This window comes from Protomyctophum parallelum (genome assembly GCF_964188405.1).
Source record: "Protomyctophum parallelum genome assembly, chromosome: 4".
NCBI lineage: Eukaryota > Metazoa > Chordata > Actinopteri > Myctophiformes > Myctophidae > Protomyctophum > Protomyctophum parallelum.
In genome coordinates this window covers 34762463-34786326 of record NC_139700.1, presented here as the reverse complement: position 1 = coordinate 34786326, position 23864 = coordinate 34762463, and the positions used below count along the sequence as shown (strand labels likewise).

The 23864-nt window shown below is 43.3% G+C and overlaps 1 protein-coding gene across 1 annotated transcript in view; it reads right to left on the bottom strand.

Annotated features, from left to right (window-relative positions):
* LOC310857176 (A-kinase anchor protein 13) overlaps window positions 1-23864 on the bottom strand; it is a gene marked incomplete at its 3' end in the record, with an annotated part of 77323 nt that overhangs the window by 251 nt on the left and 53208 nt on the right. The window contains exons 7-9 of the mRNA XM_083762787.1: window positions 10565-10766; window positions 2451-2691; window positions 4-174 (exon numbers count right to left, since the gene is read on the bottom strand). Coding sequence (XP_083618913.1) covers window positions 4-174; window positions 2451-2691; window positions 10565-10766 — 614 coding nt within the window. The remainder of the gene's footprint in view (window positions 1-3; window positions 175-2450; window positions 2692-10564; window positions 10767-23864) is intronic.

Below are 23864 nucleotides of genomic sequence, written 5' to 3'. Positions count from 1 at the left end.
TGCCACTGGAGGTTGTTTGTCTGTCACCGCGGAACCGCAGCGCTCTGCTTTGTTGTCCTCTGGTTGGCCGTTAGAGCAGGGCCGCGTCCTGGAAACAGGGCTGACCGGCTCCTGATTGGTGGACGAGAGGCATGGGAACTCAGCGCCGATGTCTCTGTGGCCTCCTTCGTTTACCTGTGAGAAGAAGAAGAGGAGGGGGAAAATATTATAAAAAAAAGAATGACTCGGTCACAATTACCAGCTGCAGCAAGCTCTCGTTTATGAACATCTATAATCAGTATGTGTGCCGCAGCCTCTGCCTCAGCTCACGGCTTCACGTTGCAGCGATCAGAGTATGTTTTATGCCGTTCAGACTATGGGTTTTATGGGTAGTCTCCCATTGGCTTAGAGGCAGCCTAGAGGCAGCCAATCATTAAAAAGTGTCCACTACGGTCGCTGACTCGTTAGTAGGTGAACATGTTGTCCGTTACTTGTCCAGGAACTTTTCAAGCAGCTGGCAAAAAAACATTTCCAGCCAACAAAGCAGGCAAAAACTTTTCAAAAATAATATTAAACATTAAGCATCCATATTCTGGGGGGAACATTAGCCAAAAAATAGCAGATCTACAAGATTGTTGATCGCCTATTTTTGTTGTATTAATCTTTTCACACAATGACAACAGGAGGCAGTCTTAGGCAGTCAATGTATTAAATAAGAATCCCAGTGGTATTGTTCTTAACCCTGTCATCTAGATGGTTCGATTAGTCTTTCGCCTCCACCAGAGTTTCCTCTGGCTTCGCCCTGCCCAGGTATAGTTCACCATCTTTCAGGTCCTATCACGCGCACTCATGCTCCACCTCCCCGACGGTGCGGGCGAGGCAGGCCGGTGGCTCAGCCATCCCAAACTAGCAAAGTGTGTTGGGAATTAGTTGGGTCATGAACTTAATATAGGTTCTAAGTGGTTAAACACCCAATTATCCAAAGCAGAAATTGGCACAGAATGCATCATTTGTACGTCTAGCAATAAGATAATAGATAGTTTGTTCGTTTTTTTCAGGTGGCAGACTGCCTACTCGTAATGACACCACAGTCTAGCATCTAAAGCGTTGCTCTGTAAGAAGGCGAGCAGAGCCTGCAGCTGGGTAATATAAATCCAGGGAAGCTCTCGCCAATACTATGAACTGACAGGCAGCTGTGAAGTGCACAAACCAGTTTACGTTGTTGTCGGGGTATTTGCCAAGAACACTCGCACATACCTGGAATTCACCCTCTGCAGTTAACCCGTGCTAACTATCAGGAGCAGTGCTCACAAGAACATTCCCATTCCCAAGTGGCCACACTCCCGAGCCACTGTCTGACACCTGTCAGTGAGCTATTAGAGAAATTAGACTATGCTTAACAACACTGCTGTATACATTAAAAATACTTAATGTATGGCTTAATACATACTCTTATCTCCATAGTTCAACTTTGTTTTTTTGTTGTTGTTTTTTCGTAAATGAATGCACAACTTCATTCATACAAGAGTGTCCCCAAAAAGTAATGAAAATATCAGCTCACAACGCGCCATGAACTAAGAGATTGGCTATTTTCATTACTATATTTTTCAAAGAAAAAAAGGAACAGTTTTGGAACAGTTTCCACCCGACAGAGACAAAGTCTGTCTTCAATGCAGACCCTATGTTTCTATCCTCAGATAGCCTCTCCCCAACTGACAGCCATCACATTACTGACGGTCTACAATACTCTACAGTTCATTAGCAGAGGATTGGCTCTGTACCTCGTCCTGTGTTATGAAATCTTGTCTGCACATGTGTGGGTCAATTACAGGAAAGAGACAAAGCCAAAAAACAGGAATGGTATAAAGGTTTCAGAAGGAAACTAATAAAATAATAACACTATTCATTAGACGTTTCCTTGTGTGTTATTCGAGGGCGTGATGAAACCCAACTTGACTATAACAACAGCTATGGCTTTACACAATAGAGTGCACTATATTCCGGAGGAATAAGTCACATGTCAAGGGAACACAGCTCCGGGCTCAAACCTTCAACTCCGTCGCACTCAATCACATATGAGTCATTACTGTTCACTTACACACACACACCCCTGTGCATTTATCTAGCTTAAAGGGAAGCTCCTTTATTTAGTTTTCGCCTTAGTACACTACATGTCTTAACCCATTAAAATCAGGAAAGCATAGATTAGATGATTGCGTTGGCTATTCAAAAGTAGCAGATATACAAGCTCACAGCACGACACTTTGTCCCACGCTGCGACCTTGTACATCTGCTATTTTGTAACATTGTTGAAACGTCTCCAAAGCGTGAGAACTGCTGCTTTAGCAAGCATTTGTAGAATCTGTCTCTGTCTGGGTTAATAGCCAACTTTAAATAATTATGTCACTGAGAATGATCTTTTTTTAAGAAGCATTAATGAGTAATGAGTAAATGATTGCTTGTAAACTCACCGCCTTGTCTCTGTGGCGTTGAATGAGTCCTCGGAGCTCCTCCACCTCTTCCTGTAGGAGACGTCTGGTTCCGTTCTCTGTCCTCTCCCTCTCAGCCTCTCCTCCTCGCCTCTCTCGGCGAGCAGGGAGTGTTAGGGTGTAGGTGCCCAGGTCTGGGTGGTGCTGCAGTGCCCTGCCCCCGAGGTGAGTGTGCGGTTGATCCGCTGGCTCCACCCAAGGATTTGGTGACAACGTCTCAAACCTGCAACGAAACAAAGTACACCATGTGTTAAGGAAAAGAACATTTTTGAAGGAGAAAATGAAAGGGGAAATGGACTAAAGTCACACAGACTCAATCACAGCCGTACACACACACACACACACACACACACACACACACACACACACACACACACACACACACACACACACACACACACACACACACACACACACACACACACACACACAGGAGGAAATGTTTACATTCCTGCTTCACAGATTCACGTACACTAATCAAAGACCTATCAGGTTGAGAATTGCTACGACTGCAGATCAATTTCCTCCACAGAAATAATACCATTTATGCAATGATGGAACAGATGGAGTGGGGCGGCCTTGGGCCGTCAGAGATAAGCACTGCATTGTGTGTGCCATGTTGACATGTCAACCGTCACATGGCTGATGACGGAGCTTCCCTGCTATGACTGATTAGCTCCCAGTTTGTTTTGGTTTGTCCAAAACTTCACCATCTGAATTAGAAACTGTCAAAAGAAATGCACCACAATGTCCTGAAGGGCTGATTCTCTCTCACTCACACACACACACACACACACACACACACACCACACCGCTTTGTTTTTGTCACTCACACATGCATGCACAATTGCACACTCTCTCAGACACGCACGCACACACAAGTTCCATTCTAAACAGGTTTGTCCTCTGTAGCTAAGGTATTAACATTAGTTGTGAGGACAAACACTGAACGTACATTAAATAGCAATTATGTTTTTTGGAGGTTTTAATAGCATTCATTACAACTTTAGACAGAAAACACGCACCTGATTACAAACATATACCAGGCCTTATAAGAGGCTACTACACTAGTAGTAAGTCACAATACTTAATGGGACATTTGGCCTATTTTTTCAACGTCGTCTCCAGATACGGATCTGAAACGGTGCCATTCCTATCTGCATGCTCTGTGCCTCAGAGGAAGACCATGGACGGTTTGAAAATGTTCATATCAATCAATGACATCACAATGGAAGAACAATGTCTTCAATTTACTAACTTACTTCCTAACTTTCGAGGAAGTAAAGATTGTAGTTTCTATTAGCTTCAAATCCCCACCCATGATGTCATGGATAGGCAGGTTTCTGACCCGTCTGACCTTCTGACCTTAGTTTGGGGCACTCTGGTTGCATTCTGAACTTACATTGATCTCAACGTGCGTAGTGGTCCCAGAATAGGCCGGAGCCAAGGGCACTGGTCTAGTTCAGGGGGGCAGTCAGCCAGATATTTCGTGAAGCCTCATTTGAAATCGGTAGTTCATATAATGGCCTGTTGTGGCGCTGGACTGGACCCAAAAAGCCCCATAGCTCCATAGAGGCCCATGTATTTTGGCCCAACTTCACCTAGACTGTATTACCTTAATAAACATGGTCATGAATACTTTCTTCTTCCAGTCACTAGTTTAAAGTCTCATTTCTAATGTCATAATATTCTTTTTGGAAAATGATGGTCCCATTAATTAAAATAATGACCATAAAGTCGCGTATGTTCTGAGGGGCGTGGCTACCGTTACCGTCTATGATCGGGATTCCCCTCCCACTCAAGAGTCTACTCCTCCCACTCGAGTCAAAATAAAAACCAACGGAGAAGAAGGGGGGAAGTCCCGCCTCGTTGTCTGGGCAGCCAATGGCCAGCTGGACCCAAACGGAGCCAGCCAATGGCCAGCTGGTACCAAACGGATCTAGAAAGATGGCGACTTACATCAGGAATTAGCATATTATTACAGGCTTCATTTTACGTTCATGTTAGACCCGGTGAACGCTTTGTCCATATTTTTTACAGTCTATGGTCTAGTTATATCAAATTGTTGCTGTCGGGTGGCTGGCCTAGCGGTCCGGGCAACTAGGGCCCCACAACGCCCAGGGCCTGACAGGGCGTTGCGGGTTCGAGTCTCGATTCCCCATCTCACTCCCCATTTCCTATCAAACTACTGTCCTTGTGTGTGTGTGTGTGTGTGTGTGTGTGTGTGTGTGTGTGTGTGTGTGTGTGTGTGTGCGTAATATAGTAGCTCTGTGTTGAAGTTTACTGTTGGCAGACAGGAGAGTGTGTGGTATACTGAATTAAATTACTCTCCGAGATCTCTCTCTCTCTCTCCGTCTCCTTTTGTTTTCCAAAATAATATTTCTCTCGATCTCTCAACTATGTAAGACAGTATTGTTCTATAAAGCCAGGCGCGTGCGCGTGTGTGCATGTGTGTGAGAGAGCATGCACACTGTGTAGGTGGAACACTGACTCTCATGATAGTCATCTCTTCTATGACAATCACCCTTTATTTTTACTACGGCTTCCTTCACACAGCAGGACTGTGTGACTCAGTAACTGTGATGATGTCATCAGTGTGACTGTGTGAGACAACACAAAGAGTAGGAAATGAAGTGTAAGACGAAAGGAGGGATGATGCAGTGCTGGATGTGAAGGATAGGGTGCGTGCGTGCGTGCGAGATCATGGCTTCAAATATTGTCAGGTGTCTACTGTCCGGAATACTGTATTTGGGGCGTATTTGACATGAGAATGTTTGATGTGGAGCAGTGCTTACGTTCCCACAGCCACTGGTCTGACCCCCCCCCCCCCCCCCCCGGGCAAGGGCATTACCCTGCAACAACAAAACTTTGGACTTGTTTGCTTAATAAACCATGAATGCAGTGTGCCCTGCCATTAGAGCTGCAACTCAAAATCAATTAATCTGACGATTTACCACTTCTAGACCAGGGGTTCTCAACCAACTCAAAAAAAAAGGGGAAAATGGAAATTAAGAGTTTAGTACACATAGTACATGCATTAACGTTTATATCTGGTTTCAGTATTCATATATGATGTGTTTTCTCTATTACTAAGGTTATTGTAGCAATTTGAACTGAAATGGAAATGAAGAGTTTACATAGTACACACAGTGCATGCATAAACTTTTCCTGATTATATCTGGTTTCAGTATTCATTATTTCATTGTCTCCACCAGGCCGAAGGCATGGGGAGAGAGTATGTTTTGCACTCCGTCCGTCCGTCCGTGTGTCCGTCCGTCCGTCCGTCCGTCCGTTAGAAGCTAATCTCGGCCACCGTTAACCCGGTCGATGCCACATTTTGCACACACACTCCCTGGATGCCAACGATGAACCTCTGCCCCAAAATTTCCAGAACGGCCTGTTATAGCGCCACCAGGAGGCCGCTTTGTGCAAAACAAGTTTTTGCACAGTACACCTACAGATTTTGTCCAAAAATCCCGCAAATCGTTACACAGTATCTCCATAGTCATGTGCTCAAGACGGATGTGTCTGATATTTCATATTCCATCCTAATTGGCTAACATTGGCTTTAAAATTTTGCAGGATTGGCCTGTTTTGAACAAAAAACCTCAAATCATGAACGCAGCGTGCAATTTACGTGAAATCTTTCACGCACTTTCCTACTAGGCTGAGGAATATAGCCCACCCATTTCACATTGCCCTGTTATAGCGCCACCAACAGGTGGATTGTGCATGCGTGCCATCAACACGGATCTGCACCATTTCCCATATTCCATCCTGATTGGCAAAGATTGGAACAAACAAACAAAAAACATGTTTATATTACTCCTAAATATTCCTATCCTCCTGGTGGAGACCTGTGCCCAGAAGGGCACTTTTTCTAGTTTATGATATATTTTCTCTAATATTAATATTAAGGTCAGTTTGTATTGGTGGTGGGGAGGGGGGCGGGGCGGGGGTCGCGAGACATGGCCAAAGCATTTCAAGGGGTCCCTAGCCAAAAAACATTGAGAACCCCTGCTCTAGACCAGTGGTCATCAAACTTCTGCACGCCAAGGACCTCCAAGTTGATATGTATATGGCTGCTGAAAAGGTTGTGCGCCAAGGACACCCCAGAAGAGAAGCACACTTTCGATATTTTTTCTAAAATGTTACCAATTATATGTACAAGCTCGCAGTGCAGCACGAAGTGATGCTCTGGTATATCTGCTATTGTAAAGAGCCATGGTATTACATTTTGCTGGGGACCACCTGGAACCCCTCCAATTAAGTACCGTTGGGGCTCCCCAGACCCCACTTTCAGAACCACTGATCTAGACTTAGAATATTGGACCCAAGTTGTGTCTATACTTTTACCCCTGTCTATGGAGACGTCTACATCAAAACTCTTAGCCTAAAATAGCCGATCTACAAGTGGCGCATTGCGACACGTTGGTGAGCTCGACTCAGCTCGTAGATCGGCTATTCTTGGGCTAATTTGATACATACTGTATGCCATCGGTTCTCAAAGTGGGGTCCGGGGACCCCCAGGGGTCATTGGGGACGTTCCAACTTCCAGGGGGTCGACAGCAAGAGTACTTAATACAGCATCACAATCATTTTAACCTTTTATACTTTGGCTATTCAAAAATAGCAGATATACAGTACAAGCTCATAGCAGTCACTTCATGCCGCGCAATGAGCTGGTAGATCTGCTATTTTTCTCGCTCGTGCGACACACACTTGACGCCTATGACACTTCAACAGCGACTCTGTGAGAGTTACAAATGGATACATTAACAAAAATGTTTTATGTTTTGTTATGGCCTGGACGGTTAGCTCAACCGTCTGGGCACCTACAGTAGGCTGCTGAGCCAGCCTGACTGACTGTGTGCCACGGGTTCACCTAGGCTGCTGAGCCAGCCTGACTGACTGTGTGCCACGGGTTCACCTAGGCTGCTGAGCCAGCCTGACTGACTGTGTGCCACGGGTTCACCTAGGCTGCTGAGCCAGCCTGACTGACTGTGTGCCACGGGTTCACCTAGGCTGCTGAGCCAGCCTGACTGACTGTGTGCCACGGGTTCACCTATAGGCTGCTGAGCCAGCCTGACTGACTGTGTGCCACGGGTTCACCTAGGCTGCTGAGCCAGCCTGACTGACTGTGTGCCACGGGTTCACCTAGGCTGCTGAGCCAGCCTGACTGACTGTGTGCCACGGGTTCACCTAGGCTGCTGAGCCAGCCTGACTGACTGTGTGCCACGGGTTCACCTAGGCTGCTGAGCCAGCCTGACTGACTGTGTGCCACGGGTTACTGAGCCAGCCTGACTGACTGTGTGCCACGGGTTCACCTAGGCTGCTGAGCCAGCCTGACTGACTGTGTGCCACGGGTTACTGAGCCAGCCTGACTGACTGTGTGCCACAGGTTCACCTATAGGCTGCTGAGCCAGCCTGACTGACTGTGTGCCACGGGTTCACCTATAGGCTGCTGAGCCAGCCTGACTGACTGTGTGCCACGGGTTCCACTCCCGGTCCCGACGGCCTTTGCCGTGTGACTTCCTCCCCATTTTCTGTCAGATTACTTTCAACCTATCAATAAAGGCAGAAATAAACAAAAATATATCTTAAAAAAAAAAAAGTTGTATTAATGATGTTCATGCTATAATGCAGCTATATGGCCTCCTTCCAGACAGAGAGAGTGACGACTCTGGACCAGACGCAGCACATTTTTCTTAGCTTCTGGGTGTCCCTGGAACAACATTTTCAGATGGGAGTCTGTGGCCTAATCTATATCAACCACTGTTGATTGATGTAATTTAATTTCCAGAATTAGACAGAATTACCGGTAATATTATTTTATTTCCCTGTTTGGTTAATGGTTACACCGCTACCTAGCATTACAGTGTTGGGTGTGTATGGGTAATGTATTATTATTTGAACGTGGTCTCACATTGAAGCCAGATATTAATAATACACTATGAGTTAACAGTGATGATAACAAGACAAAAAATAAGCCACCCTCACAATACAATGCCACTGGTGGTGCAATAGTAAAATCTCTTGTAGAAGACTTGTTAAATATAACAGATATATAAAAACATCACGTCTTCAATAATATTTAAACTTTTTGCTAATAGAGCCTGACTGCTTGCTCAGGGGATACCTGTTGGTAGTCTGGACCATCAGGTCAAAATGCGTGTCAGATCCAGATGGTCTAAATGTCTCACAGATTGTCATACAGATTGGACACATTTTTATTCTATTCATTAAAAAAAAGTTACATAGTGCCAATTTAACCCATTTTGGCGGGAACCCCTTTTGGTGTTAGCATTATGTTATGCTTTAGCTATTGAAAGATAGCAGATCTACAAGCGCTACGAGCTTGTAGGTCTGCTATTTTTGAAAAACCGAAGAACAACTGACATTTTCAGAAAACTGTCAGGATGTAGAAGACATTTTTAGAATCTCATCTCAGGTCAAAATGGGGTAATGCCCTACTTAATCATACTACTGTACAGCGCCACACAAAAGCATCACAAATGGCAGATTTACAAGCACAAAACACGACTCGAGCTTGTAAATCTGCTATTTTTGCCGTTTTGGACATGAGGTTTTCACCCGACAGAGGCAAATTAGTATAATGTTGGTGTTACTGTTACCTCTAGTAAAGGTAGATTCAAAAGTTTTGGTAAGTATGTGCAATACTTGCAGGGGTTCATCGAGCAGACTGTGTGTGTGTGTGTGTGTGTGTGTGTGTGTGTGCGTGTGCGTGTGCGTGTGTGTGTGTGTGTGTGTGTGTGTGTGTACATTTCATTATGTCCATCACACTCTGTCCTCGAGGCGGTCTTATCACCGCACCGCTCAGCACTCCAAACATATTTCGACATCGTCTGATGGTGCGCTCACACATTGCTCAAGTTCCCACGGAGCTCACACACACAGACAGACAGACAAGCATCAACAGAAGAAAATGTAAAAGGGAGTTATACTTGGTTTCACGCTCGTGTCGCACATTGCTGTGGCGCATTGGACAACATACCTCACCGACAACAGTCAATGTTACATCTCTGAAGAGATTTCCGCTTGACTGATTTGACTGGAACTGAATGTGAATGTCATGCTTTTAATGCTGTCAAACACGTAATGCCAACAAAAGTGACATCAATACTCCCTCTTCCTTCAGCATTAATAAACTGACTGACTCTCTCTTTTCCTTAACTCATTTAGACTCAAGTTCGACTCTACAAATGTCTTTCTAAATCATGACAGTTTTCAGAAAAACCTATGTTTCTCTATGTCAGTGGTTCTCAAACCATTTCATATCAAGGACCCCCAGAATTATATATAATTGGCCGCCTGACCCCCATCTGAAAATATGTTGTTCCAGGGACCCCCCCAGAAGCAAAGATATGAGTTAAAAACGTTTGCTCTGAAAGACATATTGAAAGATTTGTGCCACATTTTCACAATTTTTCAAAAATAGCAGATCTACAAGCTACAATCTACTCGGCACTCTGTGCCACGTTATGAGCTTGTACATCTGCTATTTTTCAACAGCTAAAGTATAACATTACATAATGCTTAAAACACCAATGGGGGTTCCCGTCAAGAATGGGTTAAATTACACAAGTTACAGCCATGTACAGCTAAAATTACATGTGACGACGCGTCACAACAAGACGAACCAATATTCTATACCCTAACAGCAAGGAAGCAAGGCACATGTGAAGTTCGCAATTTCCCTTTCCCCATTATCAACTACAGACATAACTAAAACGGCAAAAACAAAAAAAAACACAGCAACAGCAAGACTGATGCATGCACACACACACACACACACACACACTCACACACACACACACACACACACACACACACACACACACACACACACACACACACACACACACACACACACTTGAAACAGAACATTGAAACAGAAGTACAAGAATGCCTTGTACAAAGGACATAAACACTGCCAACAATGCAGTCAGACAATAATGGAAACAGCCAGTTAAAAAGTGCCTATACAGCAGAACAACACAGTTGACATACTTGTCAGACACGGCGGCAGACACACACGCACACACGCGCGCACACACACACACACACCCACTCACCGTGCGAAAAGCTCCGCCAGCTGTTTGTGTCCCTTCCGCTGTGCCAGACAGGCGGGTGTCTCTCCGCGGGCGTCGGGTCTCCTCAGAGCCTGGGTGCCTCCGGGCTCCCGCAACAGGAAGTGGGCCACCTTCCTCAGGCCGCGGCTGGCAGCAAAGTGCAGCAGAGTACTGCTGGAGTCCTGCTGCTGGTACTGGGACAGCTCTGGAGACAGAGAGAGAGAGACAGAGAGAGAGACAGAGAGAGAGCGAGAGCGAGAGAGAGCGAGAGAGAGAGAGAGAGAGAGAGAGAGATGTGTTGCCAGATTTATTGCCAGAAAGAAATGAGCAATCATGGTCTTTGAAAGAAAACAAGCTGAAAAGAGTGAATGCATAGGCCACACTTTAATATACTGTACCTATACAGGTATATGCATCGGCTATCGGCAATCTACGACTACGAGCTCAAGATTTTCAAAAGAGTCGAAACATTTTAACAACAGCAATTGGGTACAAATACATATTGGTCCTTGCTTTGACATGTAAATGTTTGATAACCATGGGTTAAACCACATTAGGAATGCAAGCTAGCAAATAAGCAACTACGCTTTGGAAACAATAAGCCCGCCCCCCAAAAAATAAAACATAATAATAAAACATAAAAAATAAACAAACACAACCTGCAACTACCAATATTCACAAGCGTCATTACAGATAAAACAAGCCCCAAATTGCTTGTAATAAGCAGACATGGCAACATTGGCAGAGCGAGGGAGAACCAAACAGACTTGTTTATTTGTTTATTTTAACTTAAAATATAATTTAAAGATGATAAACAAAGAATGAGTAAAAATGTGAAGGAGTTTGCCTAAAGAAACCCTCCTGGGGCTTGAGAAGTAGCATTCTCCAACAATAGTTGCAGTGGAAAAAGTATTTTTTATTATTTTTTATTATTTTTTTAAGTCAAACTATCTGCAATATAGAAATATCCTGTTACAAGTAAAAGTCCGGAATTTAAAATCTACTATGAATAAAAGTACCAAAGTATTGGAATCAAAATTTACTTAAAGTACCAAAAGTAAAGGTTCCAAAAATGCAGTAGGCTACAGAGATGACTGAGAGAACAGAGTGAGGTGGACACCTCCTGGTGAAGAGGCAGTGGTGGAACAAAAGTACTCACATTTTATTTGACTTCAGTAATCATAAAAGTATCAATACCACACTGTAGAAATGATCTGTTAGCGTAAACTAACGCCCTACTTGATCATCCTACAGCATCACACACAAATAGCAGATCTACAGGCTAATTTTTTTAGATTAGGCAGAACGAAACCCCTTACCTCGATAATTCAAACGTGTGAATAATACCCTATACTCGATCATACTACAGCGTCACACACAAATAGCAGATCTACAAGCTCAAAGCGTGGTGTGAAGCAGTGCGTTTTGACAGTTTTGGACATTTCCATTTGTCCATCCGTCTTTTCCTTAAATAAATTGCCAACTGCCTAAAGAGGCCATTCAGCAGACTACCTTTTTTCTTATTTCCGTTCCCATGAATGAAACCAAATATAATTATAAACATATTATGTTCTGTCAACTGCTCTCTAAAGGACATCAACAAGGTGCATGGTTTGGTTTCCTCCACCGTGGGTGTGTGAAAGTAATGCACATTGTAAAGCGCTTTGGATAAAATGTAACTATATTATATAAGTCTAAATGCAGTGATAATTAGTGAGAGTTTGAAAATTGAGAGGGAGAAGAGGGTAAGAAAGAGAAATGGAAAGGGAGTGATATTTCTACTATTTGTTGTAAAACAGAAAATGAGCACCCCTTTCCCTCTTTTTTCTTTTGACAAATCAAAACCTGAATGAATGCTGGGTGATGTAGTGCCCCACAGACAGACAGACAGACATACAGACTGATAAGGTGAGATAAGCTGTTCCTTTCGTGTGTGTGTGTGTGTGTGTGTGTGTGCACAGACAGCCTGTTCTTTTACAGTCCTCAAAAGGGAGTGATGGAGTGTTTAATGGCCCAGAGGTTAATAAACCAGACGCGAATCTGCCGTTGGCAAAAAAATTGCCTGCGGTGACAGTGTGATATGAGTCTGGCTTATTAGCCAGGCTAAAGGCGATATGTGTGGATGATGTTATTCGATATACGTTTCCTCAGAATTTGAGGATGAATCATGAATCCAACAGGATAAAGTTAAAGATGGAGTGGCATGATTTGCTGAACTTCCAGATCTGTTATTATTGCATATTTTATAGTAAAGTTTGTTGAGTTGATGCAGTAATGGTCTTTATTTTCTTTTTTGGTTGAGTTATTAAAAAAGTCTTAAGTCTTTAAATTATCACTTCACTGTCATCATGGGCATGGGCTTGCGTTACCAAACTTTTCAGCCTGCAACCCCAAAATCGACTCACGACCCCAACCTAACCCCGGAGGTAATTCTATGCACATAAGCGTACACATTTGGTCCTACTAGGGCTATGTAGGGGATTTGTAACAATTATGGTTCAAATGTATTTGTAATAATCCTTTTAAATTGTACTTCATTCATTCTGTTGAATGAGTAATCTTTTTTTTTTATTCATGGATCATAGCGACCCTGGAAAAATCACGTGGGTCCCAACCATAGAGTATTAAAAGGATAGAGACTGATCTGGCGTGAAGCTCCGCCCCCTCCGCTATTCATGTCAGTGGAAGTTGCTCAGTGGCGTTTTGAAGCACCCGGAAGGACCGTCTATTTCCGCCTTTTTGGGCGCATTTCCGCATTTGACCTTCAAAATTTGGAGGTCAAATGCGGAAGTGCAACCGAGCGCTCAATGTTAAAGCCCAGCTGCACGGGGTTTCCTTGTCATGAATCCACGGGTCCGCCTGCAGTCCTTACTCTTACCACTAGGTAACGTTGGGAGTGCCTAGCTGGCCCTTTGGTCCCAACACACAGGTTGAGAACCACTAGTATACAGGGTATGCGCGTGACATCATCATCATCATCATACCAGGAAGTTATGCAGGAACGCCTGATGGGTTGCAAATAACTACTTTCTGGCCTTGACAGTGCATACATCCAAACAGAAATGTCCTATCTGATTGCATTAAACAACATTAAACGTCGTTAGACAAATTTTGCCACTCACTTTATGCATGTACATACCCTCTATAAACGTACGTTGGAGCCAATCCAGGAAGTAGAGTGTTCTTCCGGATGCTTGTGAGCAACTGTCTAATGACATACAGTAAGCTTTGGCCCCATGTAAGGCCCTCATTTATCAACATAAAATAAATAAGCCGTCACATTTATTAACGTCAGAACGAAATTAAGGAAGGATCAGCTGTTTGCGATCACTTTATAAATGCCGTGGCGATGTGGGTGTACTACGAAACCCACACTCGAATTTGGGGCAGATTTTACACTGAATTGATAAATGAGGGCCTGTGTCTCTAAAATTCACAGACAAAAAAAAAGATTAATGAAATAAGACTATTAACGTCGGGAGTTTGGAAATGTCTTTACACCCAAAATATGGGTGTAAACAGCTTAGTGAATCAGGCCCATAGAGATTATGCCCATGTATCACTTTTCCACCAGGACATGCCCCCCTCATACAGATTGAGTGGTAAAACATTGAGCAGCATGGAGCATTGGAGTTTGGAAGCACCCGTTGGAAATCACTCAACGGTCTCAATTATAATGAAGGAAAGAGCACTTCCAAAGCCTACACTTAGAAAATGAATCACCGGCACAACATTTCTTGACAGAAAGTAGTTCATAACATGTCTATTGTGGATTTTTGAGGGGCGCTAGTCCGTCCTACGTCCAGCATTGAGGGTTTCAAACATTGTGTTAACACAAACATTGAATGCCATTGACAATGAATGGCCAGCTTTGAGTGTAAACACAGAAGACGAAGGTGAGAACGCCAATTGTGCCGGAATGAAACAAACACTTTGGATAGAAAGAGGATAACTCAAGCTTTCCATACACATGCAATGTTGGTGAGTTTAATGTTGTTTAATACAACCAGATAGGACATTTAGGCTTCAATGACGGAAAGTATGTTTTGCCACTCAGTAGGCGTAACCTCCAGGTATGATGTTGTCACACACATAGCCTCTATTATAACTCCATGCTTCTCCACCATCATGTTAGCCATGCATGCAGCGCGCTGCCCGACCGATGCTCCGCCCCCATCTCCAGATAGGCTCATAGTGTGGCACCGAGTGCCGCACTACGAGCTTGTAGATCTGCAAGTTTTGAAAAAATGTGGCGCAAATCTTTGAATATATATGCTTCTGGGGGGTCCCTGGAACAACATATTTTTCAGTCCGTGGCCAAATACATGAAAAGGTTGAGAACCACTGACATAGAAACATTGCTTTTTCAGAGAACTGTCTGATTTAGAAAACATTTTTTTAGAATCGTCTAAATGGGTTAAAGACACCAGCCATCTCGTCCATACCCTGTTCCAACTACTCCCTTCCAAATCTCGTACCATGACCATAACATCAAACAGGTCCCCTCGTATAAATACCTGGGAGTACAGATCGATGAGGACCTGAGCTGGCACACGCATGTTACAACACTGTGTTCTAAGATACACCACTGTCTACACTTTCTCAGAAGACTTAGGCTTTTTGGAGTCAGTGTAAATATCATGTTGACCTTTTTACAGAGCTAGTATAGAGTCAATCCTAAGATATGGTATGTCCAGCTGGTTTGGCAATCTAACTGTGAAGTACAAATCTCAAATAAGTAGGCTAGCAAACATGGCTGGGAAGATCATGGGCATGTCCACCCCCCCCCCATCACTCCCCAGGCCATCTTTGAACAAGCAGTGTTGAGACAAGCTCGGAATATTGTATCTGATCTATGTGTTGTACCGAGAGTATGAGCTAATGCCATCCGGTAGGAGGTATAGAACTCCACGGTATGTGTATAATATATTTAAACACTCTTTTGTTCCCCTGTCAATCAAAATGCTCAGAGATTGCCGAATGCACTTTACTGACTCAGAGATTCAGGGATTGCCAAAAGCACTTTATTGACTAGTTGCACTTTATCAAGGGAATGTGTGCAATATCTCTGTTTTGTGTATGTTGGGAGTTTCATGGCGTTTTTTTCCTTTTCGTATGTGAATGTATTCTTCACCCAGGCAGATAGGCTGCCAAACAGCAGTCACTTTACTTTGCACTTTCTTTTGTTTTTGTGTTCTTTCTTTGCACTATAGTTAGACTTCATTGAGAGTGCTCGGCGCAAAAATAATTTCATTGTATTTATACATATGACAAATAAACCCGAACCTGAACTGGGTTAGTACATTTCTGTAAGACCAGATGGTTTAAGTGCATGTGGACAGATGTGAGACGAGCTAGCTTTGTTTTGGCTTCGTCGTCGTCGTCGCCACTCTGGAGGGAGCACAACCCAACATCTTCTGGACGTTCTGTCTGACTGACATGGTACAGAGGACATAGAGGAAGATGAAGGAGCAATCAGTGTAATCCTCGCCCGGAAGGTTGCTGTGAGACATTCCCTGGATGTAGCCAATTGGGACAAATGGCAGCTTGGCCACGACCCTCCCGTTAAAGAAGGACTGAAACCGGCCAAAGAGCATCTTGAAGAGGAAGCTTATGACAAGCATGGACTTCATGCTTTCCATCTTCAGTTCCATCTGGGTGTTCCGGAGTTCCTCCATCTTCTCATCCTTCTCCTTCTTCTCTTCTTCTTCTTCGGATTTCCCAGCGGCTTCCTTTTTCTCAGCGGCTTCCATTTTCTCCTGGAGTTGAATGCTTTGCTTTTCCGACAAGGCCGTCAGCCTCTTGTACCTCTCGGTCCGGTACACTAAAGCCCACGTGATCACTTCCGCGAGCAATGTCGTGCCGATGGAGATCAACACAATAAGAATGGTGTCGGAGAACATGGTGCTCATGGTGAACATGGTGCCCATGGGTCGTGTTTATCGTTTGATAAATACGTTAGAAATAGCAAGGAAAATACTTGCCACAAGAGATCTTTGCTAAATTAGCGTCAGCCTAAAATCCAACTGTACTATAAGGGCTGGGTTTTGGCGGTGACAGACGTATCTCACGCTTCTTTGGCAAAAATCTATCTATACCTTTCGCTTGTTCTTCTTAGGCCTCCCACAAACAGATCCAAATAAACACTATACAAACTGCTCCTTTGTCACCACAACACTATCTTTTATGTGGGACGGCTGGTCCTGTGGTGACATCATCAACATGACATCCAGCACACCCCTATATGGACATATTTGGGCAAAGGTCTAATCTCTCTTTTGGGTCTTGAGCAAAAAGGTTTGGGAACCACTGTCATAGATAGCGTGCAGATCTTCCATTTGCGGAAGCACCTCCCCATAATAGGGATGCTAGTTACTTGCGCAAGCAGAGCGCGCAAGTAATGTGATCGGCCTGGTCCATTTGTCGTGACAGCCGTTCCGCCATTTCAGGACCCCCCCAGAAAAACATCAAATCTGTGCCCGTATTGCTGGACCAATGATGACGAAATGACCATATCTCTTACGTCATCATTTAGAGCTAGTCATACACGTATTTCTTACGTCATCATTTAGAGCTAGTCATACACGTATGTGTATGACTAGCTCTAAATGATGACGTAAGAAATATGGTCATTTCGTCATCATTGGTCCAGCAATACGGGCACAGATTTGATGTTTTTCTGGGGGGGTCCTGAAATGGCGGAACGGCTGTCACGGTTTTTGGACCAGGCCGATCACAGAATACCGCTAATCAACTTACAACTACACACTTTATACAGTATAGAGTATAGAGTATATATGTATACATATATAGTATATGCCTATATACTATATATATTTCTTACGTCATCATTTAGCTCTAAATGATGACGTAAGAAATATGGTCATTTCGTCATCATTGGTCCAGCAATACGGGCACAGATTTGATGTTTTTCTGGGGGGGTCCTGAAATGGCGGAACGGCTGTCACGGTTTTTGGACCAGGCCGATCACAGAATACCGCTAATCAACTTACAACTACACACTTTATACAGTATAGAGTATAGAGTATAGAGTATATATGTATACATATATAGTATATGCCTATATACTATATATATACTATATATATTTCTTACGTCATCATTTAGAGCTAGTCATACGTATACTATATACATAATCAATAAAAAATAATTTACCAAATTGTGCCTGATCTGCTGGGACCAGAGTACGTGGTGTGTATGTAAGAAATATGGTCATTTCGTCATCATTGGTCCAGCAATCCGGGCACAGATTTGATGTATGACTAGCTCTAAATGATACACACCACGTACTCTGGTCCCAGCAGATCAGGCACAATTTGGTACATGCGCGCTCTGCTTGCGCACTAGTTGGCCATTTATGGCCTACTAGTGTGCAACAAGCAAGTATGCACTCGACAGAGTGCAGTTCTAGTTCTTATTACTATCACCCCCTAGGGGTCGCGGCCTCCCTGTTGAAGACCCATGATTAACCCATTTAGACCGTACGACTAGGGTTGGGATTCGTTAGGATTTTTACGGTTCCGAATCCTTCCCGGATCCCTCTTAACGGTTCCGGTTCCTAACGGTTCCTTTAACGGATCCTAATATTATTTTTTTCCCCTTTTTTTCTGACATAGATTATATTATAACTAACCTAACCAAGTACATAATAAACACAAATTCATTAATTCAATTATTGAAAATGCACTTTACAATTATGAGGTGGCACTATTATTTAAACTTCACCACCACCAGCTAGCCACCACAACAATATCATTGTTGCAATTTGTACTGTATATTGCAATTTGTACTGTATATTAAATATACAGTACACATTGCAATATACAGTACACATTGCAATAATGATATTGTTGTGGTGACAAATGTTGTCTTTAATGTTCAGATAAATTTAATATGAAGGACCCCAAACCCTTATGGAAACAAATAGTGCTTTCTTGGATTATAAAATCTTCTTAGCAGACCTTGTATTGAACTGTAGGCTACGTTCCTGTACTTTTTTCTGCAAACTGTTTATAAAGTAATCAATCTATGGAGGTATATGCATCTAAACGCTGGGCTCAACAGTCACACGACTAATTTAGAGACAAATCAAAAGCAGTTGAGTTGCTTATAAGTTGTAAAAAGGAAGTCCAGACAATTCCTTTGGCGTGATTCATAAAATATCAGACAGAAAGACGTCGAGTCATTGGCGTTCTAAATTAACACCATTAACAACAGTTGTACGTACAATACGCCTAATGAAAAGCTCTGTAGACGTTAGTAGTTTTTATTTTCTATTACGTTACTAGTCTGGGGAAAGTGAACCAGTCTTATATCATCCTCATCCCCCGCCGGCTGTGGTGGAGCTGCGGGGAGTGCGGGCACGGCTTTCCGCATGGCTCACAAACACGATGTGCCTAGATTATTCTCGTGAGTTGTGGACTCGTGTAGGCATATTGATTTTGAGATGTTTCCTCAATGTTACCTCTCTGTTAACCACACTTTGGAGATCTCTTTGACATACTGTCCCTGCTCGCTCCACGGCAGTCGCTGAATGCACAGAACAGTGGGCGTATCCTCCCCGACCCCACACACTCCTTTAGGTGGGGTGACGTCACCCCAGGCTCTGCTTGCATGCATGCACAGACACAGCAGAGCTAAATGACGACTGATGAGAAACGTTTGGGGAACCGTTAATAACGATGGAACCGGCTCCAGAACCGCAATGTCAGAACCGGGTCTGAAATGGACCCGGTTCCGAATCCCAACCCTACGTATGACGTGTGGGAATGTCACAACTAATCCAACCGACGGGTTGCTAGGACGTGTACACACTTGCACACGCATACATAGGGGGCACAGTCAGGTCACACTGTTCCCCCATTTTGCAAGCTCCTACCACTTGAAAACTTTGTTTCTTGTTTTGTAGATTACTTTAAAAGTGTCTTATGTGTAGGAAAACTAGGAATATGTCATCAAGTTGAGTATGCATATTGCCTTCTATGACGTCTGTATTATAAGTCTGTCTGAGTCTCGTGTGCAAAAAACTCAAAATAAATTATTATATATAAAAAGTAAAACAAAAGATGCGAGAGAGAGAGAGAGAGAGAGAGAGAGACCCGTAGGAGGTGCAAGTCTAGTTAGCAGGCATAGACATAAAAAAAGAGAAAATCCTTCCAAGGAAGGGACTGCACACTCCAGGGAACAGAGACGGACAACTTACTGCATCAACTTATTTATGAGCTTCGTCAGGTGCTATAGTTAATGGAGTGTGCAGTCCCTTCCTTGGAAGGTTTTTCTTTTTATATATATATATATATATATATATATATATATATCCATCTCCTCCACAGGAGCACAGCAATATCACCTGAGGCATGCCGTGGCTGGCTTTGTGGGAAATGAAAATGTTCTTTCTGTGTACAAAAGGCAGCTTTCTCTTATTTCCTCCACCTGGCTCCAGCCACCTCAGAGGCCAGAGGCTCGGTACAACATTGAGGTTGTCGCACAGAAACCTCATAACATGACGTTTTTGAGGGGAAATTAATGCTCTACTACAGTGGTTCCCAAACCTTTAAGCTCAAGACCCAAAAGAGAAGTTACCCAAACTTTTAGAAAATCTCACAATTACACTATCTTTTTTGGGAATGTTTTTAGAAAATGTTTTGAAATAATAATAAAAAAATAAAAAAAATAAAAGGACCCGTAAAAATGGGTCCCGACCCACTGTTTGAGAACCACTGCCCTACTTCATAATTTTGGACTGAGGCCGATTCTAAAAATGCCTTGAAAACCTGACCTAAGTTTTATGAAAATATTTAAAAAAATGGAATACTGTACATACTCTTACTCTCTCATACACTTTTGTACAGAACCCCAAGAAGGGTTCCCGTCCAGATGGATCATAACACAAAAAAGGGTTCCCGCCCAGAATGGGATAAATCGCGAAAGGTGGATTATGGAGATACAAGGTTTGTGCCTGACTGACACCAACGATATTGTGCACCTGTGGAGAAGATATGATCGTCCTTTCTTTAGCATTGACCCCCTGGAGACAATAAATAACCACACAGTCCACACAGAAACATGTAGGGATGAATCTCCAGTTGTTGCAGCCGTATATTGATTCTATTCGATGAAGAGATTTGGTGTAGCATTGGTTCACGAAGTGGGGTGTGGGGACCACCAGGGGTCCCCAGACAGCAAAAGTAGTTAACATAGCATCACAATCGGTTACACCGTGACCTTTTATTTTATGTTAGAGATTCAATAACAGCAGATGGACAAGCTCACAGCAAGTTTTTATTTTAAATCTCGAAAATGTTATTATGTTATTGATTGATTTTATATCCAGCTTTTGGTGTCAGTAGACAAACTTTGTCCTACACAGACATTAAATTCCCATTGATTATGAATTTAAGCAATAAGCCACGAGAGGTCTCAGTTTACCGGGTATTTTACACTGGCTGGGGCGTAGGCCTTCTACCTCCCAGCCAGTGTAAAATACCCGGTAAGCTGGGGCCTCGAGTGGCTTATTGCTTTTCTAAAACGGTTACAAACATGTAGCAATATTAACCTAATAAAACTATTAAATTCACAAAAGTATCTACGCTTTGCGCCACCAGAGCGAGCGAGCCAGAGCCACAACACTTCCTTGTTTTGCTCCGCAAGTAGCCTATGTGACGGGAGAATAGCGCTTGATGTAATTACGGGGCTGCCTGGAGCCACACATTCACAGTCATATGAATGAAGAATTGGGACTACCCGTTTTAGAAGGAGAATTTTACGTGTCTAAGCAAATACAGTGTCTATTTTACGTCATGATGATGTACGATGATAAGAGCGCCTCTCACTTCACACAGGTGTGATTTTTACTTATATATTTATTTAGCACAAATCGGGCTACATTGTGGTCACCGGTAAACCCCTTATCCATATACTTATTTGCCTTTTCTTTTACTATTTTGCAATTTGAATAGTTGAAATGGCCAGTCTACAAGCTCACAACGTGTCAATGTAGATTGGCTAATTGAACTATTAAAAAAAGTTTTTCAAAATAGTAAAAAAAAAAGGCAAATAAGTTTAGGGTTTAGCGGTGACAAAAATGGAGCCCATCTTCTCTTCTAGGGTTCCCCGGCACAACACATGTTCAGTTGGGGGGGGGGGGGGGGGGGTCTGCAGCCAAATGCATATCAATTGTGGGGTCCTTTGACACGACAAAGTTGAGTGCTAGTATATAAAAAAAGTAGTAATAAAATAACAGCTGGGGCTTGATGGATAAATGTATGTACTACAGATAATACGATAAGCGCCAGCAGCAGGAATTCTTTGGCAGGCAGGCATTGGACCACAGGCAGCGGTCAGCGGCGGTCAGCATGCCAGCCAATTCCCTGCATGGGAGCATTCCAACGTTGTGTTCATTACAGCAAGGCATTGTGGGACTGGTGCAGAAAATCCGATTTGTCAGGGTCTCTCTCTCTCTCTCTCTTTCTAGACCAGGGGTCTTAAACAGGGGGGGGTGTGAGTGTGTGTGTGTGTGTGTGTGTGTGTGTGTGTGTGTGTGTGTGTGTGTGTGTGTGTGTGTGTGTGTGTGTGTGTTAGGCTGCACAACAGTGACACTTGGTGGTGAAAAAAAGCTATTTCAGTGCTCGGACGGACCCACCCAGCCAGGGACACACATTGCTGTGCATTGGAGGGGCAATGGTAAAGTTGATTCAATATTTTTAGAAGGTTAACTGTCTAACGTGAATTTGTCAAGGTCTCTCTCTCTCCCTCTAGATGTGATTTCCAGGGTCTCTCTCTTTATCTAGAAGACGTGATCTGTCAGGGTCTCTCTCTCTTTATCTAGAAGACGTGATCTGTCAGGGTCTCTCTCTCTTTATCTAGAAGACGTGATCTGTCAGGGTCTCTCTCTCTTTATCTAGAAGACGTGATCTGTCAGGGTCTCTCTCTCTTTATCTAGAAGACGTGATCTGTCAGGGTCTCTCTCTCTTTATCTAGAAGACTTAAACTAAATTAACGTCCCGACTCCTAGTTGATCATACTACAGCGTAATAATAATTAATAATAATCAAAAGTAACAGATCCGCAAGCTTGAAGCATGGCGTGAAGTGACACGCTTTGAGGGTGTAGATCTGCTACTTTTTATTATTGCAAAACATATTAACCACTTTTTAACACCCAGCTTTTCCAGCTATTAAAAATACCAATCCACAAGCTCACAAGACGTGCAGCTTACTTTGGTTCTGTAAGTATATCTTAACGGCAAATACTTTTACTCAAGTCAAACTTTTGAATACAGGCTTTTCACATATGACAGTATTTTTATAATGGTGTTGCTGCTGCTTTCACTTAAGTACAAATATCAGCTCGCCAGTTAGTAAAGTGGCCGCTCAGTTGCCCAACAGCCCATCACATCTCTACAACACTATACATGAGCATTTCAACGAACGGAGGCAAGCCGCCAGGCGGGTAATGACTGGGAAAGTTTGCTTTTGGCATATTTCACATAGCATTTGTGACTCTGCGTGGCTCCGCTAAATGGGAGCAGAACACAGAGAGGAGGGGACGGGAGGGGAGCAGGAGGAAAGAACACCACGCCGAGAGGAAATGGAAGCACAAATGATATAGAAGCAAAGCGAGAACGAGAGAAGGACTCCAGTGGTGGAAAAGGTACAAAACATGTTTTACTTAAGTAAAAGTATTAATACAGCATTGTAGAAGAATACTCTGTTAAAAGTTTGTAAGTTGCTGCCAGCCAGCAAATTAGTGCTGCGGGTACCAACCAACACACAGGCATTGGTCACGAGGACATCACACATTAACATACGTGGATGTACTCGAGAAAGACGGAGATGCACAAAGTAAAAAAAGAGCAGGCCAGAAGGCTCTGATGCCTGACAGCGAGTCGTGGTTTCTATTCCCAAGCCCGTCAGACCACTCTCCGACTCTTTCCCCATTTCCTATCGTATCAATAAAGGCCGAAAAAGCCCCAAGAATATATCTGTCCGTCACTCTAGAGTTTCTCTAGAACAGTCTAAAGCCACTGTTAGTCTTTCAAGACCCACAGGATATTCTGTTCTATGACGATAAACAACCAATATCTCAAAATAAAGGAGAGAGTCTCTAGGAAAAGTTCGTTATTGGCAGTTGAATATAGCTTGTTTTCACCAAAAACGCTGTCTGGGAACAGAATGCAGAGAAAATAATATTTTCACAAATCAGACTAAACCAGCTTGGATTTCTTTTTTCAATCACAGGGCATACTCTTCTTCGGAAGTCCTAGGATTACTCAGTTTTGCGG